The sequence below is a fragment of the Puma concolor genome, chromosome E2 (assembly GCF_028749965.1).
Source record: "Puma concolor isolate L17-30 chromosome E2, mPumCon1.1.hap2, whole genome shotgun sequence".
Lineage (NCBI taxonomy): Eukaryota > Metazoa > Chordata > Mammalia > Carnivora > Felidae > Puma > Puma concolor.
The window spans coordinates 14,719,162-14,731,254 of NC_141681.1; the positions used below are offsets into that span (position 1 = coordinate 14,719,162).

Consider the following 12,093-nt stretch of genomic DNA (forward strand, 5'->3'; position numbering starts at 1 on the left):
TTAAATAACTAAAAAAAACTTTAAGTTTTTATTTATTTTGAGAAGCAAAGCAGGGGAGGGACAGAGAGGGAGAGAGAGAATTCCAAGCAGGCTCCATGCTGTCAGCACAGAACCTGACCTGGGACTTGATCTCACGAACTGTGAGATCATGACCTGAGCTGAAATCAAGAGTCAGACACACAACCAACTGAGCCACTCAGGTGCCCCTCAAATAGCTAGAACTTCTATATACTGGTGTCCTGATATAGCCCGTGCTCTTGAATTACAACGGGTTTTCCATTCTTATTACAATCACAGGAACTGCTGGAACACTAAACACTCTCTTTAAGATTTGTTATCCCTGAAGATTTTTGTTATGCTGGTAATGCTCTGTTGCAAGGAAAGAAAACCTACCCTAAACTTGCTTGAACAACAACAAAGAAACACAACAGAACAAAAACAAAGCTAAATGTATTGGTTACTGGAATCAAAAAACCCAGATGTATTTCTAGCTTCAGATATGATTTAACGCAGTTGTTCAAACAGAAGATTCCAGGGTGATTGCTCTTCAACTATGATTCCTCTTTGACTCTGTTAACTTTATTCTGTCTCCACAAGAATCTAAGACTTCCTCTCCACTGTAAGACTAAGGAAAAAAAGAAGAGCATTTCTTCCTATTAATTCTTACCAAGTCCTGGGGCTCTAACTGGACCATTGTGGGCGAACTACTGACATCTGAACCAATAACTATAGCTTAGGGGAAGGTATCTGTGGCCAGGCCTGTGTCACACATCCCACTAGAGTGGAAGATGAAATCCAAAAGGAAATTTAGTGTACTATTACCAGTAAAAGGGGGTGAAAAATTCTGGGAGGCCAAAATGACAAATGTCCAGGACAGGTTTCTCTCCAGGGTAGACATGTTCATGATGACCTAGCTTGGAAGAAGTCCTAAAGGTTTTTTCATACTTGACACACTCATAGGGTTTCTGGCCAGTATGGATTCTTTGATGCTGAAGAAGATTTCTTTTGCTAGTGAAGACTTTTCCACACTCAGCACATAAAGAGGAAGACTCCTGAATATGGATCCTTAGATGCCTTTTTAATTGTTCCTGAGCACTAAAGCCTTTTCCACAATCTACACAGTCAAAGCGTTTCTCTATACTGTGGACTCTCTGGTGCCGAGTTAGTTTCGTATGAAAATTGAAGGCCTGCCCACATATTTTACAAGAATAAGGCTTTTCCCCTGTGTGAATACGTTGATGTTGGCTAAGATGAGAAGTCCTTCCAAAGCTTTTGCCACATTCATTACATTCATAGGGTTTCTCTCCAGTGTGGATTTTTTGATGTCGAAGCAGTGGTGAATTACCAACAAAAGCTTTTCCACACTCATTACACTCATAAGGTTTCTCCCCAGTGTGGATTCTCTGATGTATAACAAACTCAGAACTACTAGTAAAACTATTTCCACACTCTCCACAGAGATAGGGTCTGTCTCCACTGTGGATTCTCTGATGCCTGATCAGATTTGCATTATCATTAAAGGCTCTTCCACATTCTTCACACTGATAGGGTTTCTCTCCAGTGTGGATTCTCTGGTGCCGGATTAATGAAGAATTGCCATTAAAGGCTTTTCCACACTCATTACACTCAAAGGGTTTCTCCCCGGTGTGAATTCTCTGGTGTCTAACAAAGTAAGAAAAATAACTGAAGCATTTCCCACACTCCTCACATATGAAGGGTTTCCTTGCACAGTGGATTCTTGGAGCCTTTCCTTTAATATTTTTTACTGTGGAGATTTCCTGGTGTTTCTCCAGTTCACTGGTTTCTAGCAAGTTGGTTCCCTGAAGAACACTCTTCTGCAAACCATGTGACAACATGACATCTCTTTCTTCAGAAATTCCCTGTGTTGATGTGGACTCACTGTTAATGTTGGTCTCAGTATCTAACATAACAGAAAACACAAATGCCACCTGAGAATTATGCTAGAAACAAACTAACATCAAAAATTATAGGGCCTTTAAAACAAACAAACAAACAAACAAATAAACAAAAAATAAATTATAGGGCCTTTAGAGATTACAATTCCAACCCCCACATCGGACTGTTAGCAAGAACAGGCTACTAAAATAAAAGTGCCAAGTATCACACAGAGAACAGTTGAGGAGAAACAGGGTATTGGTATACACAGCACACATTAGATTGCTTCCTAAGCTTTTCCAGACTCCATATTTTTTTAATGACTTCTCTCTAGTGTGTTTAATCTTCTGACCTTATCATAGTAATAGGCCTACAAAATATCAAAGGCAAAGGGCCCAAGAGCAAGTGGTGACCCTGGGGCTAGCAAGTACAAGAGAACAGAGTCAGGATACAAAGGTGATGCATGAACTGTTCTTTTAAAAAATTCATACCCTGCAAATGTCCCAAAAGACTGGAGACACTGAGCATTAAAGGCACTAGGCTGTGGCAAGACAAAGAAAAAAATCACACTCAGAGGTTCTTAACTGCAGGACATCACCCCTAGAAGTTATTAACTGCAGGTCCATAGATGTCAATGAATACCCCAAAACTGCTGACAATTCCTGTCTTGTCATCAGACTCTCACAAAAGTCTGAATCTCAAAAATGCAGAGATTTTATATGGAAAGAATTCAGTTTACTTAGATACATCAAGACTGCAGAGCAGTCCTTCTCATATTAGCAAAAGAAAGAGAAACAGCCACCTATAAAATGGCATTTGTGTTCCAAAAGACTGGATGCCATTTTACCTAAGTTAAAGTCAATCTATTTTATACAAAATGTTAGACTAATTTTAACATTAATCTGGGTTATCTGGGACTCATCTGCTCATTAATCAAGTTCATCCTTTGAGTGTGAGTTAAACAAGTAAGAACCCTTAAGAGGAAAGCAGTGGGAGAGGAGATGTCAGAGACTGAAGCAAATGGGAAAACCAGTAGTCTGGAAAAGGGTGATCATGACAATGGAGATCTGGTGGTCTGCTCTCATACCCTGCCTCCTTCTTGCTATAAAACCAGGACTGAGCAATCAATGACCAAAACACTCTATTTTCCTGCTACCTCATACTCTGCAATTCATCTGGATCAAGTTCCCCATAGCAGTTCTTCTAAGCAACCACATTCCTAGGTCTCTAGCCATTACCCCCACCTTCCTGCTGAAAGAACACAACTGCCCAGATGCAGTGGCCTCAATGTCTTTCCCTTCCATTTCCACACCCACTAGTCCCAAGCCATCCACTGCCCTCTCAAGTCACACTTCCCAGTCACCCCAATGCCATGTCTTCCCCTTCCCCTGCTACACTACTCTACCAGCTATATCATCCCTCCTTTTCATCACCAACTTCCTTCTGCAGATCCTCAAATCCACTTGACCTGAACAATCTTCCCTTCACATCCAGCTTTTCTTATAGTAGTGTTTAATCAAACTGCCTACTCATTAGTTGAGAAATTGACATCGTGTCAATTTTTTAAATGAAATTCATTTTTTAAATGAAAACAATTTTTTAAATGAAATACACTAGCCTAACATAGAACAGTATTCACGTACATTGCAATGCCAAGGTAAATGTTGTTTCTTGATACTCCAGTCTCAGAGTACATAGTGAGGGTTTTGATGTAAAATGTAATACCCCATGAGGCTCATAATAAAAAAAAAGTTTGACAAACATTTGATATACTTATATTCCATTTCTAAACTTACCAAAATAAACTTATCTAAAGTGCTGCCTCAATTTTGTCATCTCCTACTCCCTCCCTCTGTGCAAAATACCTATCCTGAAACTCCTACCTCTGGCTTCAATTCCATGTTCCCTCATAGGGACCCTCCTCTGCCTATTTTCTCTTCCCTCTCTCTCAACAAAATTAAATAACCCTTAACATTTAAGATTCAGCCCTTTGTTCTCTCTGGGTGTCATTTCAATTAAAACTCTGGTAGAGTACACTTGCATCTACATCTGTAGACCTGACCTTTATCTCAGACTCTACACTTGCCTTCTCCATGGCCTGCTCTGGCCATCCACTTATACATATTCTAAAGGAACCTCAGACTCTACGCTCACATCTGAATTCACACGAATTAAAAAGCTCCTTTTATGTCATGACTTCCTAGTGTTATCTGAGTCAACTCTCCTCTTTGATGACCAAGTTTTGATAAGATCTGGTCGATTGTAGCTCCACACATACTCTTTCCTCTTTCATTTTTTTTTTTTTTTTTTAACTTTTTAAGTAGGTTTCATGCCCAGCACAGCACCCAACACAGGGCTCAAACTCATGACCCTGAAATCAAGACCTGAACTGAGATCAAGAACTGGACGCTTAACCCACTGAGCCATGCAGGCACCCTTCCTTTTCCATTTTTGCAGTGCCACTATCCCCTATCCAATTCACTCACTCAAAAGTTAACTCTTGACATATAGTAATAGTTTAATAAGATTTTATTCCTTCAATTTCTTTCAGACCAATCCAAAGCACATACTATGTTAATACTTTGCAAATGCAACCAAATATGGGCCTGTGTCACTAGAGGCAAAGTCACTGTGACAGGGGTCACTGCTCCTGCTGCATGATTGGTTTTACCTGCTCTGTCATTTCCTATTCCCGTGCCCTAAGTTCTTTAGGATAGAGCCCTCAGGTCCACCACAAACTCTGCAATCTATATTTTTCACACAAAGTTCAATGGGTAAGACACCCCACTATATTCATCTCCATTGCTGGCTGAGTAAAGGGGGTGAGGGTATACTGTAAACTGCCAGCCCCAAATTCTAGGAAGTCTCGCTTAGGTTTGAGGTCTAAACCTCAGGCTCTTCCACTGCTTACTAGGATAGACAAATATTCCAGAAATACCCATTTTAAAATATGCTCCCCACTGGGGCACCCGGGTGGCCCAGTCGGTTAAGCATCCAACTTTGGCTCTGGTCATGATCTCACAGTTTGTGCATACAAGCGCCACGTCAGGCTCTATGCTGACAGCTCAGAGCCTGAAGCCTGCTTCAGATTCTGTGTCTCCCTCTCTCTCTGCCTCTCCCTGCTTGTACTCTGTCTCTCTCTCTCTCTCTCTCTCTCTCTCTCAAAAATAAACAAACATTAAAAATAAATAAATAAAATTAGATTAAATATGCTCCCCCGGTGATTGTCCTGCATGTTAAACTGCAAAATTCTTCACAATGATTTACTGGATCCTCTATTGCTTTTCTCAAGCCAGATAATCCACCTTCTTTTTTTCCACGTGGGATCCACTGTAAGAAGTCAAATTTGGCACATACAGCCTGCCACGGAAGAAGCTTACCCGAGCTTCTACATGGGAATTCCTCCAAGTTCTCCTTCTGCTGTGCTCCCACAGCCCACTACTACATACCAACACCAGTACTTAACACATTTTCCCCCCAGCTCTTTACATCTGTCTCCATAGCATGTATCATCCAGAACTTCTTTTTTTTTTTTTTTTTTAAATTTTTTTTTTCAACGTTTTTATTTATTTATGGGACAGACAGAGACACAGCATGAACGGGGGAGGGGCAGAGAGAGAGGGAGACACAGCATCGGAAACAGGCTCCAGGCTCCGAGCCATCAGCCCAGAGCCTGATGCGGGGCTCGAACTCACGGACCGTGAGATCGTGACCTGGCTGAAGTCGGACGCTTAACCGACTGCGCCACCCAGGCGCCCCGTATCATCCAGAACTTCTTAAAACAAAGCTTGGCACACGGCAAGTGCTGAAAACTGCCCTTGAACAAATCCATCCTGTCCAAAGAAGGAGGACTACTAAAACGGGAAATGCTGAAACTCAGAAAAGAGTAATGGATTCAAAAATTGCATGAAATGATTAAGAGGAATTTGTTATCTTGATAAGAGTTAAAATTAATGGGAAAAGTTTCATATTATTACCTATTAGGAGAAATAATCCATTTTATTTAAATCCTTCCCAGCATGGTTCATTTTAAAATACACTGCTCTCTCAAGCTCTATAGGTGCCTGTTCTCAACTGCCTCGCTTACCTTCACAGAGGTCTTTGGTCCTCTCTGCAGATAGGTTATCCTGTGCCTCTAGGCCCCATGGCAAATTCCCTGCCTCCAGAAGCGAGATCAGGGCAGGTCTGGGAACTTGATATCCTGAAAAGGGGAGAAAGTGGTACCTTTCAGACATATGTCTGCTGTGTCAATATAAGGAAAACCCTAAGAGCCTCCATAAGAGTAAGATCTGCAGAAGAGGGCTCAGGATTGGGGAAAGCCAAGATTCTGATAAAGAAGAAACTGAGCATTTATGACTCTTCCTACTCAAGAGTAGGTAAGTTACTGAGATCCTACAAGACATATATGTAAACACAGGGAAGGGGTCACACCCTTCCCTAGACGAACTAAGAATTTAACTCTGGCAATGGAAACTACGTATTCCTTACTGCACAAAGCCCCTGGGAGGATGGGATGTACTCTTACCAGGGGATAGCAATTCCATACATTGGGACCAAACTGATCCAAGATCTCTCCCTATCTACCAACCTTTGAAGTGGGTCATTCAGTCTCAGCCCTGGAGCCACACACTGGAGGATACCAGAGACAACCACTCCCTCTCCACACTGCACACCCAGCCTATTAGGAGAAAACAAGGAAGGAAACAGGAAAGCATACACCTGAGTCCCAGGAGGAAAGCAACCTTACCCAGGGATGTCAAGTTCCCATAATTCTCCAGCATCACACTTCTGTACAGGGCCTTCTGTCCAGGAGAAAGACCAGTCCATTCTGTCCCAGTGAAGTAGACAGCCACGTCCTCAAAGGTCACCACCTCCTACAACAAGAAGTTCCTGCTGCCCCAGAGCCAATTCTCTGACTCGGCCTGGGTACAATATGAGGGAGGGGTCCTATTAGGGATGACTAATGAGAAAAAGTGAAAGAACTGGATGTTAGACCATTAAATAACTTTCTACAACCAAAAACCTAAAACTGCTCTAACAGAAGAGCTTGCACTAGAACATAAATTGTACTATTATAAAACACAGTAACATTTCAAAAACCTTAGAAAGCTTCCCATCAATTGAGCTTCCTAAAGCAGTTTCTTTGGTTTTGTAACTACTTTTAATCTTTTATTGTTATACCTACAAATGGACATTAGCTTCAATCGGTCTAGACACCCACTCACAGGTGGCATGTCAGGACCTCTTTTCCCCTTCACTGCCTCAGTGCCCAGCTAATCCATGTGTTCCCAGATGTGTTCATTCTGTCCCAAACCTCAAGCCTACATTAACAAGAATAATTTCATGGTTTGCTCTGATGAGCCATTCTCATCTAAGCCCCATCTGTGCTTGAAGAACTATCCTGCCTGTGCTCAAGAACGTCCAGCAGAGAAAGCTTAGTGCCGCCTGGAGCAGTCTATTCTGACAGACTTCCTGATGTGTCTTCCTGGGAGAATATACTTCTGGAATCAAATTGCTTCTGGGCAGCTCTTTTAGCTGCTTTTCTTTATATCTCCAAGACAATCTATAATAGCTTCTACCAGCCAAGTCTCATGATTTTTCAACAGCCCCAGTTTCCCTTCTCTGATGGCCCTGAGGCTCTATCTTCCCAGAAAGTTCTAGCATCTGGTTTATTTTTTTTTCAACGTTTATTTATTTTTGGGACAGAGAGAGACAGAGCATGAACGGGGGAGGGGCAGAGAGAGAGGGAGACACAGAATCGGAAACAGGCTCCAGGCTCTGAGCCATCAGCCCAGAGCCTGACGCGGGGCTCGAACCCACGGACCGCGAGATCGTGACCTGGCTGAAGTCGGACGCTTAACCGACTGCGCCACCCAGGCGCCCCTAGCATCTGGTTTAGATCCTCTCTATACTCCTCAGACTTTGGTATCAAACTGGTTACCTAAACATGCAAAGAATATCCTCCCACCTTCTTATGCCTCAACTGATTCTGTGGATCCCCACCTTCCACTAGTCCCAGCACTGCCTCAGACTCCCTGGTGACCTAATATGTCTGACCCACCAACTACACCAAATTTATCTTCAAACTGAAACTGGCTCCTTTTCTAAATCATATAAACTAATTGGCACAATGAGCAACAATTTTGTTTCCCTACCTCAGTTAATGGTACCAATCTCAGCCCAGACTCCACTGCAAACTTGAGATTTCACCTAGACTAACTCGCCCCCAATCACTGCTCATTTCTGGCATGCAGCTGGTAATCAGATCCTGCCAGTTTCACCACCGAAATATTTCTACAGTCCAACTCTTCTTCACCATCACACAATCAGTACACGAGTTCAATAGCTGGGGGACACTTAAACAGCTCCAATTCCAGGCTGTCCTGCACTGAATCCATCCTCTGCCAGCACATAAAATCATCAATTTAAAATGGCTCAGGTCATGATCTCACAGTTCATGAGTTCGAGTCCTGAGTCAGGCTCTGTGCTGACAGCTCAGAGCCTGGAGCCTGCTCCAGATTCTGTGTTTCCCTCTCTCTCTGCCCCTCCCCAGCTTGCACTCTCTCTCTCACTCTCTCTCAAAAATAAACATTAAAAAAAAAATTGTTTTAAATGACACCCTGGGGGGCGCCTGGGTGGCGCAGTCGGTTAAGCATCCGACTTCAGCCAGGTCACGATCTCGCGGTCCGTGAGTTCGAGCCCCGCGTCAGGCTCTGGGCTGATGGCTCAGCCTGGAGCCTGTTTCCAATTCTGTGTCTCCCTCTCTCTCTGCCCCTCCCCTGTTCATGCTCTGTCTCTCTCTATCCCAAAAATAAATAAACGTTGAAAAAAAAAAATTTTAAATGACACCCTGGGGTGCCTGAGTGGCTCAGTCAGTTAAGCGTCCAACTCTTAATTTAGGATCAGGTCATGATCTCCCGGTTCGTGAGTTTGAGCCATGCATTGGGCTGTTTGGACAGTGTGGAGCCTGCTTGGGATTCTTTCTCTCCCTCTCTCTCTGTTCCTCCCCCAATTTGCGGTCTCTCTCTCTCAAAAATAAATGAACTTAAAAAAAATTTTTTTTTTCAACGTTTATTTATTTTTGGGACAGAGAGAGACAGAGCATGAACGGGGGAGGGGCAGAGAGAGAGGGAGACACAGAATCGGAAACAGGCTCCAGGCTCTGAGCCATCAGCCCAGAGCCCGACGCGGGGCTCGAACTCACGGACCGCGAGATCGTGACCTGGCTGAAGTCGGACGCTTAACCGACTGCGCCATCCAGGCGCCCCCAAAAAAATTTTTTTAATGATAACCTGACCCAGTCAACTCAATGACTTAATGAGTCACCACTAACCATAACAGTGGTTCTCAAAGTGTGATTCCCAGAGCAGCAGCAGCATCAACTGAGAACTTTTTGGAAAGCAAACTGATAGGCCCCACTGGAGAGCATTTCTGCTTCAATGAGCCCTCCAGGTAATTCTGGAGCACACTAAAATTTAAGAACCCAGGACGAGAGGATAAAGTCCAAGCTCAGGAAACTGAACTGCATCAGGTGACAGGCAGACAGTGAGAAGGAGGCACAAGACTGTACACAGAGAAACTAACTGGAATGCTCTGCTGATAAAATTCCAGAGAAGGAATGACAAACCCTGAAAGATGGAAATACAAAATAAAGGACAAGTGGAAGAGATAGCAGGCAGAAGGAGCTGGACTTGGTGCCTCTCTAGAAGTGGTATCAAGGGAGAATAGGGTCAACAACTGCTCAGCAATCCGGAAACTGAGTGGTCAGGACAGTGATATGGTGGTACCAGTGACTCACCAGTACTTACAGAAGATCAGAAGAGGGTGGAAACTATATGGAAGATACTGTTTGGATTAAAGTCAGGGAGAGGGACTTGCCAGATGTCAGAAATCCAAGACTGGGACTTGGGATATGCTTCATGGATGCTAAGTCACTGGATAAGTAAATCCCAGGATCAGGAGATGGTAAAGCAACGCAGCAACTCACCAGTCCAAAAGTGAACCACAACTCAAGAAATCAATTTCCTAGTCCCACAAATGTAAGGTACTTAATGTTCACTTTACAGATGAAGTCTGTTAAGACACAAAGAGTTTAACTGATTGGCTCAAGACCACCGAGGCCCGATGGGATTCCCGAAATTCAGGTGACCTGCCCTAATGCAGATTTGACCTAGTGCAGATTTTCCGTATCATAGTCTGCTGCTGCCTCACCTTAGTCAGCAGCACTGACCTTAAGGAGGATATATTTTCCTTGATTGTAAAGCCCAAACTTCTTTAGAAGGACAAATACTATAGACCCCCTCTTCTTATCTTCCTCCTACCAGCCCTCTTCTCCCACCTCCTAAGAATCTTGCAACTTCATCGATCTCGATCACTCCTACTAACAGTGGATACTTCTACCATCAGCCCAAGTCCCTCATTCTCACAGATCCCTCCTTTGTGGTCCCTACTGAACCAGTTCAGCAGAGATCCTTGGAGTACAGGAGGCTGTACTTCTGATTCCCTGGACACTTTCTCCAGCCAACGCTTGTAGGACTCCTGGCTGCTCAGCCCCTCACCATCAACTTTCTCCCCAACATTCAGTCCTACTAGAAAGACTCAAGAGGTACTTTCCCGCTGATTTGGTTCTAAGAGTCTTGCCAGAATTATCCCTCTCATAACCCATTTCCTTCAGATTAGATCTCTCGAAGGTTGACCTGAGGGAGTCATAGCTCACCTGGTGCCAGGAGTTCAGGGGCATGGCTGCCATCACCTGGGCTCCCTCTCAGTGAAGGGCAGAGGCTGAGGGAAGAAACAAAGAGAACCATGAGTGAGCTTGGCCCAGTCAAAGGCTCTCCTTTAAACCAACAAACCTGCTTGCCAGTAATAATACCAGCCATCATTTACTGAATGCCCACTGGGTAAGTGGCATATATTTCTTCTTTCAATCCACACTATACAATGAAGTTTGAATGCTGAGGAAACAGATTTTGAAAGAGTAAGTAACTTGCCCTCAGGCACCAGAGCAATGCTGCCTGTCCTGCATAAGACATGAGTACAGGGGGAATAGGAGTACACACAAGCAAGAAACAAACAAACAAACAAAAAACCCCAAAGAAACAAACAAGTAAGCAAACAAACTAAAGCAAAACCTAACAAGAGGAAAAGGAAACCCAGACCTTTATTTTTTAAAAATAAACTTTTACTGAGAAACATAACAAGTTAAAAAAATAAGTTTTGGGGCGCCTGGGTGGCGCAGTCGGTTAAGCGTCCGACTTCAGCCAGGTCACGATCTCGCGGTCCGTGAGTTCGAGCCCCGCGTCAGGCTCTGGGCTGATGGCTCAGAGTCTGGAGCCTGTTTCCGATTCTGTGTCTCCCTCTCTCTCTGCCCCTCCCCCGTTCATGCTCTCTCTCTATCCCCCCCAAAAAATAAATAAATAAAATAAGTTTTGGATGTAAAATACACATCCCTTCATTCAGTCTTCACTATAATCCTCTGAATTTTCTTCTCCCCAAATGAGAAAACAAGGCTAAGAGAATAATTCTCTCTACCAAGGTCACAAGGTGGTGGATGAATGAATTTGGATTCCAAACCAGATCTGTCAGAATTCCAAAGGCCATGTTCAGTAACTACATTAAATCACTTCCCATCATAATCCCAAGAGGATTTCTTTTAAAACCTGATAAAGTGATTCTGAAGTTAATATAGAAGGATAGAGTCACCGAGAAAATTCAGAAAAAGAATCAAAGGGGAAGTCTTCCTTTTCTTGGACCTTGGGGCAGGCATCTTTTTGCTCATCACTCCATTCTGGGACCCAGTGATTACCAAAACTCATTAGCAAAGGACCCTGAAAGGCCACCTCAACATGCAAAATGTCTGGGTTATTATTTTAGTTGTATCCCCTACAGACACTGTATTCTTGCTAAGCGGTCATATTCTGCCCCAAAACCAGCATGTTCCCTAACTTCACTGCATGCTGTAATTTCCTGCTGGCCTTACATTATGCCACCCTTCTTGATTTAGCCATTCTGGCCTTCTTTCCGTTCCCTCTACGATGCTAACTCGGGATCTTTATACCTGCTGTTGTCTCTGTATGAACTACTCTGCTCCAACCTTAGGATCTTTTTAACGGATACTCTCTGCCTAGGATACTCTCCAGCAGCCTGACCCTTCCCGCAGGTAATGCCAGGTCATCCTTCACATCCTCTACACACCAA

The 12,093-nt window shown here is 43.5% G+C and overlaps 1 protein-coding gene across 10 annotated transcripts in view; it reads right to left on the minus strand.

Annotated features, from left to right (window-relative positions):
* LOC112857221 (uncharacterized) overlaps positions 1–12,093 on the minus strand; it is a 23,680-nt gene continuing 11,587 nt past the window's right edge. For 3 of the 10 annotated variants that reach the window (XM_086688986.1, XM_086688988.1, XM_086688987.1), the window contains exons 2-5: positions 10,613–10,677; positions 6,644–6,770; positions 5,984–6,097; positions 1–1,921 (exon numbers count right to left, since the gene is read on the minus strand). In XM_086688986.1, the coding sequence (XP_086545112.1) occupies positions 819–1,921; positions 5,984–6,097; positions 6,644–6,770; positions 10,613–10,645 (1,377 nt within the window). In that variant the 5' untranslated portion in view covers positions 10,646–10,677 and the 3' untranslated portion in view covers positions 1–818. The other 7 variants (XM_086688992.1, XM_086688991.1, XM_086688994.1 and 4 more) reach the window with 6 other exon arrangements.